The 7,342-nt window shown below is 43.2% G+C and overlaps 1 protein-coding gene across 1 annotated transcript; it reads left to right on the forward strand.

The window, feature by feature from the left end:
- Positions 1–1,191: 1,191 nt before the first annotated feature.
- LOC143127483 (E3 ubiquitin-protein ligase RNF183) lies at positions 1,192–5,662 on the forward strand. Its single transcript, XM_076289015.1, has 2 exons — positions 1,192–1,379; positions 4,299–5,662. Exon 2 carries the CDS (start codon positions 4,430–4,432, stop codon positions 5,060–5,062), a length of 633 nt encoding a protein of 210 aa, XP_076145130.1. The 5' UTR covers positions 1,192–1,379; positions 4,299–4,429; the 3' UTR covers positions 5,063–5,662.
- Positions 5,663–7,342: the final 1,680 nt, after the last annotated feature.

Raw genomic sequence — 7,342 nt, forward strand, 5'->3', positions numbered from 1 at the left:
AGACCCACGTGAACATGTCCACATAAACACTGATTGAGGAACAGGCCATATAAGGTAGAGAGGTTTGCCTGGGAAGGAACGGTTGAAACAGGAACAGGAGTGGTGACAAAAGTCCGAAGTTCAGCAATATTAACCATTAGCAGACAGTGGAGGCATTTGACTTTTTAACTTTGCGGATGAAGTTCCCCTAATATCCAACTAGTAACAAGGAAGAGGGGACAGGTGATTCATACATGTTTATATATTGCTGATAACTGATAGCCTGGAAAATCCAGACCCTGGTAATCTAGAAAGAGTAAGAGTCTGGCCAAGAACAATGTAATGGCCCAACTCGAGAGGCGGCACCAAGCATGCATTTGAAAATCTCACTGCACGCAATTGGATAACACTAGACCAATGTTTATTCTGAATGATTCCGGACTTCAACGCAATTGGATAACACTACCATTGCCAGAGTCTCTTTCAAATTGTGTCTAATTCAAATTGTGCTCTCGCGAGAACTCTGGATTTCCAGGGTAGATAACTGAGCTTTTTTCTGTGGAAGTGATTGTGGATGTCTGCCAGCCATTTCTGGCTGATTCTCATTTCTTTGGTTTTCCCCATGCTGTGCCAGTTAGGTAACTGAGGAGGAGCCCAGGGGTCCAGATGAACCCTTCAACAACAATGCATACAGATCTTTTTACAACGGAGTGTGGATCAATAGAACGGCTTTGTGGTGCAAATAATGGTACAGACCTTAGGGAAGACACTGCAAAGGACACATCAGTGTGTGTGTGTGTGTGTGTAGTGTGTGTGTGTGTGTGTGTGTAGTGTGTGTGTGTGTGTGTGTAGTGTGTAGTGTGTGTGTGTAGTGTGTAGTGTGTGTGTGTGTGTGTGTGATCAGAGCTTTATTGAACATCCACAGACATGAGTTGTGATGACGGATCAATGCTGGCATTTGGTGAGGGGCTTAGGAGTGTGAACTCCCACTCCTATAGTAGCATTGCTAGGTGATGAAGCATTGCCAGGTGATAAATGTCAGGGGAACCAGCGTCAACCTGGGGGCATAGGAGAGGGAGGACAAGCCTTCAGGGTATGATGTCAGAATGAAGATGGTGGAATATAGTGGTGGTAGGGGGGGAGGGGGTATAGATGTTTTCCAAGGGGACCTAAGTGTTTTCATGCAAGATTCAGATGCATGAGGATGTGTAAGGTGTAAGACAGAGAGAGAAGGGAAAATGTGACGATGTAGATGACAAGAATGCAGGAGAGGGAGTGACTAGCACTGACAGATTACTGCTAGTGATAGATGGTATACTGCTCTCCACCACAGCATCTGCTCAACACTGGAATGGAGAAACGCTGTGGTCTTTAGGAGTTGATAATGAGTTGACTGAGAGGTGAGTGACCATTCAAATATGCTGATATGATGGATAGCCCAGCTGTGTTATCATTTAGAGGCCTTTTCAGAGCATCAGAAGTGATCTTCTACTTAGCCTGACAACAGATAATGCATTTTGTTCATGTTGTCACTTATTTTTCACTTAATTAGGTTGGATGTTTGTGCTATTTGGTGATATGAACTTTCGTTTTTGTGTGGCCAGAAGATAAGCTTTTCTAGAGCTATGACTCACAATCTGCACGAAACCAATGGCATATTCATCATCCAATGCTATAGCAAGCTTTAATTATCTTAATGACCTTTACAACTGAAGTTATCATTTGTGTTAATGTCAATTTATTTATATAGCACATTAAAGAAAAACAATAACAGTTGACCAAGGTGCTGTAAAAAAAGTAATAACAATACAAAGTAGATCCTAAATGAAAATAATAGTAATACATGAAGCAGTTGTCACAAACAACAACAAAAAAAAACAAATCAACAAACAGAAAACAGGATCAAGAACAAAAAGAAATTAAATACAAGGTAATAACAGAGAGGGTTAAGGATCTTTGGTAATAATATAAAATCTAAATATTGTAGGGGGGGGGGGGGGTGGCTTAAACTGAGTTAAAAGCTATAGAGTAGACATGGGATTTGAGATGGGATGTGAGTATATTTAGAGAAGGAGCCAGTCTAGTGTGTGTGTGTGTGTGTTCTCGCTTATGGGGTACCAGTTAAGAGGCGAGCTGCTGCATTTTTACCCAGCTGCAAGCGGGAAAGGAAGGCCTGGCTGAGACCAACATATAGAGAGTTACAGTACTCCAGTCTGGTTGTGATGAAGGCATGAATTACTTCAAAGTCCATAAAGGTCAGGTTTGATTTTAGATTCTTTAGATTTTAGAGGTTTCTTAACTGAAAGAATAGCTTTGACTACGGACTTAACCTGTTTGTGTTGGAACTTATTAAGTGTAAATAATATGGCCTGCAGGTGCGTTTTAGAGAGAGTGGTGTCAAATGTGTGCATGTCAGACAGACATAATAAAAACAGAAATTTGAGAGTTTTCAAACAACTTGATACAGTACACTCCCAAGCAGTGCACAAACATTAGGAGGGAAGTGTTTCGCCTCGCACCAATACTTCCAGCCAAAAGGTGTAAAACGCTGTGGGAACTCTGTTGCCAGGTAAATATCCCCTTGAGTTGAGCACACTGTTGCCACAACAGGGATGTCATCGGACTTAGGACTCCAGCAAAAAAAAAAAAACGATAACAGTTAAATAAACAATAGGCAGTATTCAGCATAAAAGCACAGCTGCGTCTGTGATGCCCTTATCCCTGGAGGCCACTGACACCCACTCAAAACCGGTCATACTACAGTCAATATTTACAGCGCAGACAGAGTAGGATCTTCCAGAGAGGAAGTGCTGTGTGGTGAGAGCGCACATTGGAGTTGTTACGCACACACACACACACACACACACACACACACACACACACACACACACACACACACACACACAGACACACTCACACACACTGTGTTTCAAATGTCCTTTTTGAATTACATCAGCCTCCACTCAAACTCTATTCTCAGCTCTAATGGGTAATATAAAGGTACATAGTTTTTAAGGTTGCCACTAGGTTACTGTAAATGTAGTCATCCTTTGCATTATGTTTGTATTCATTGACAAAAACATTGACTTATGTTACAAATACAAAGAATGTGAAGAAAGAGATGTTTTTTTTTTAAAAATAGCTGGATTGAATAATAACGGAAACATTGTGTCTATTTTCTTTCTTTTCTTTCTGCTGGTATGACTCAGTTATGATCAAAACTAATTTAGTCTGTTCAACTATGTTTCTTAGCCACACACCCAAGAATGTTACCAATTCCAAATAGCTTTGAGCACGATGAGGCCTATGTGAGGTTTGTTCGTTTGCCTTTGGAACATCTCTTGTAATGAAATTATATGCAAAAGAGAACTGAGAACACTGTCCTTCCCAAATGAAACTAATTTTGTCTGGACCCTTTACCAAAAGAATCAGCTAACAGTATTGTGTTATGTATAAAATAACTTCCTCACCATTTTACCTTTTCTGCTCTGTGGAGTGACTCTAAAGGGTTTCTTCCTGTTACATTACCCATTTCAAATGAACAAAAACGTATTTTTTAAAATATGTATTTATACAAAAGGATTACATCTGTGACAAATAGATGCATGGTGATATACAAAAGTAGACATTGGAATAAATAACTAGTGGTCTCTTGAGGTCGTTGAAATGAAGGGATTTATATTATTATTAATCACAATGCATTACACCAAGTTTGTTTTAGAATCGCACTTCAAAGCCATCACAGGGTAACCTGACATTAGCCAGATGAATTTCGTTCCGCTTAGCTCCGCCTAGCTTCACTCACATCCATCTGGGACCTCTTCCATTGAGAGTGATTTCTGCAACCGACTTTATGGTTCAGCCAATCAGGACGCAGGACGGCAGGGCGTCACGGGTTGGCTTCGATGTGAGTGGTTGAAGTAGCACGTCAATAGATGACGGACAAGTGGCTTATTCAATCATATGCAAGCATTTTTTGATTAGGCCTAGCCTTCTGAAGCAACACTTCAATGGATCGGTTCCAGATGGATGAGTGGAGCTAGGCGGAGCGAAATTCATCTGGCTAGGGTCAGGTTAATCACAGGGCTGATTGTTCTAAAAAAAAAAAACACACACACTTACAAACTTACAAACCAGCAGGACACAAAGTCCGTCCCCCTTCTGGTAATATGTCATACACAAAGTCCGTCCTTCTTCTGGTAATATGTTTACGTTGTGCAGACGGTTTAATGGCATAAACCTTTGACCACACCTTTGCACCTTGTGTTTGTGCCAAATCAGGAAGATGTCGTGGCATGACTTTTAATTTGTGCTTTCAGCGTTCTCACAGTGCCTCTCCTCTCCACCACACGGAAGGGAAGTGAAAGAAACCAAAGGGTATTTCCACTGAACCTCCATCTGCTCCAACAAGCACCATTTATCAGCGCAGCATCTACTGGTGTCCCAAGTCATGTCGGAGGCACCAGGGGTCATCCAAAACATGGGGCTCTCCGGTGAGACTCATGCCCAGGAGCAGGCACCCGCGCAGGGTGACGCCACCGAGGTCGAGTGCCCCATATGCTACCAGGAGTACAACCAGTGTGGCAAGTGCCCCCGGATGCTGGAGTGCTTGCACGTCTTCTGCACCGAGTGCCTGCAGCAGATCCAACTGTCTTCCTCCCCCTGCTCCCAAGAGCCGGACGCCACCCCGTCTATCTCCTGCCCGCTCTGCCGCCACAAGACCCCCCTGCAGGCCGGCGATGCCCTCTCCTTGCCCCCCAACTCGAGCATCCTGTCCCGCCTACAGCCCATGTCCTTCTGCGTGGCCCAGCGGGTGGTGGTGTCGCTGGAGCAGCGTGACGCCCGCTTCATCATCCTCCCCACGGTCAGCCTGCGGGTCGAGCAGATGACCGAGGAGGAGGAGAGGACGAGGAGGGCCGGGGAGCTGAGGCCGCTGCGCGTGGGCAGTGGGCAGCAGCGCCGGACACTGATTCGTGTCCAGATGCTGGCCGTGGTCTTCTGGGTCGTCTTTGTGCTGACCTGTGTGATCGCCGTGGTGTTTGGACCCAGCCTTTTCCACATCCGACAGCCAGGAGGAAAGTAATCCTCCGAGTCAGAGAACCCTCAATACCATGCTGCGACAACACCCTGACAATGACCCGAAAGTTGCGACTGATTCTAAGGTCCTGCTCCGTGAGCACCAATGGGCTAGAGCGCCAGAGACACCCACTTCATTGACCCTGACAGTGGGGTAGCCTCAAGCCTCGATATGTAATGTATCTTTTGACATAGTACAGTTTTCATGAGTGCCCAAGATTGTTAGTGTAGCCTAATGCCTAATACTAAACTGTAACATTAATGTGTAGCTTCATTGAACCACTGATCATGAATTCTCTGTAAATCATGTGCAAGTGGCAAAGCTAGATGGATGTTCTGTTTCAGGTTAATTTACCTTGAAATTATTGGGAAAACGAAACACACTAACAACATCTAGTCTACTGGAATTGACACATGACAGGAAGCCATGTTGACCTGGATGACATTGACCACGTTTCCCGAATTGTTCAGTTCATCCATGTATGCTACAGGAAGCTGGACCTAAGAGTCTCTCCCTAAGAGGATGTGTACCACGGACCTCACATGCTTCATTGGCTAATGATAAACTGTCTCAATAAAGAGAGGAACATGGCCACCCAAATGTTAATCAAGTAGTGGAGATTTATATCCTAACTATGACGAAAGTAATGTCAGCCTCCTCTCTGCCAAGTAATAATGGAAACATAATTCATTCTCAGACAATGCCTGCTCTGCTGCTGTCTGAGGGCTTCCACTCATAGGCGCCGACATGAGTGCACCGCCACTTTCTGTCACATGCCCACACACACACACACACACACACACACAAGCGCCAAACTGACAAGCATTCAATAAACAATGCATTTTATTGAGCGGCTCCGACAAAAATGTAACTGAATTGTAAACACAGTGACGCAAAAGGGTTAGGCGGTAGTGAGGTTGTATTGAAAATAATGGAATCTAATCAGGGCCTAAACTCGAAAGCGAAGTGTACCGCGCTCATGTCGGTGTACGGGGGCCTTTAAGAAGCTTGGGCAAACATGGGCGAACAAATGTTTCATTGACACTGGAACTGACACAATATATTCATCAGTAACACATTTTTCTTCAGAACTTTTCTTAAAATGTTTATGTTTGTTTATGTGTGCTGGTAGGAAACTATTCTGGGACATGGTGTCTGATACTACACTGCAACATTAATGCGTAACTTCAGCTACCTGTTGATCTGAACATGGTTACATTTTATTTTTATGAGTGAAGAACTCATTTTAATTTATATAGCACATTTACATCCAAAGTGTTTCACAATAAATGAAAAGACAGTTTAAAAGAAGATTCAAACACCAACTACAACTGATACCTCCAGACAAAAAGAGACAGATATACAGACGTAATTTAAATAGGATCTCCATCCACAGTGCCTACAGACTCAATGGCTGTTGAATGCAAGTCGGAAGAGATGGGTTTTCAGTAAAGATTTAAAAAGAGTCACAGATCATGCTGATTTGAGCTCGTGCGGTAAACGGTTCCAGAGGCACGGTGCATGGACACTGAAGGCACGGTCACCTTTCTGTGTGAGACGCGAACATGGTATGTCCAGGCGTGCTTGGGATACAGGTCTTCGTGGTCGTGATGAGTTGTATAGTTTTAACATGTTTGTTACATATCTTCAGCATGACCATTTAATATAAAAACAGTCAATGCCACTTTATACAGGATTCTATATTTAACCGGCAGCCAGTGCAAAGCCGCCAGTACTAGAGTGATATGTTCTTGGTTCCTTGTCCCGGTAAGCAGTCTAGCAGCTGCGTTTTTTTTTGCTGTGTTTCTACGTTTTCCTATTATTATTATTCCGTAATGGAAGTCTATGGCAGCCCATAGAACCGTCTGGTAAAAAGTTGTAAAATTTGGCACACAAATTAGGCACAGTCCCATGATTAATTTCACCAAGTTTCAGCTTGATATCTCAGCAAAGCTTTCACGTATCAAAACCAAACTAGGTACATGGGGTCAGGACCAAATAAGGAGGAGGCTCAATAAATATCATGACTTTTGACCTATAGGTGGCGCTATAATTAGCAAAATTAGCTTTTGGCCTGTAACGGGTGTTGTGTTTGGAATTAAAACTTACTAATGGTGATTGTTAATACTGTGGGAGGTCCTAAGTCTGACAGATGTGAATTTGTGACGTCAACGTAATAGATTCAACCGCCATATTGGATTTAATCAAAAACACCTAAAAGTTTTCACAGGTCATAAAGTTTGTCCGATTGACACCAAACTTGACACACATAATCTTCGGTCCAAG

The sequence above is a fragment of the Alosa pseudoharengus genome, unplaced genomic scaffold (genome assembly GCF_046254945.1).
Source record: "Alosa pseudoharengus isolate Yale_2024_CS ecotype anadromous, Long Island Sound unplaced genomic scaffold, YU_APseudo_1.1 YU_APseudo_1.1_scf_17, whole genome shotgun sequence".
NCBI lineage: Eukaryota > Metazoa > Chordata > Actinopteri > Clupeiformes > Clupeidae > Alosa > Alosa pseudoharengus.

Coding starts and splice junctions, on each gene's coding strand:
- LOC143127483 (XM_076289015.1), top strand. CDS start 4,430: ATGTCGGAGGCACCAGGGGTCATCCAAAACATGGGGCTCTCCGGTGAG.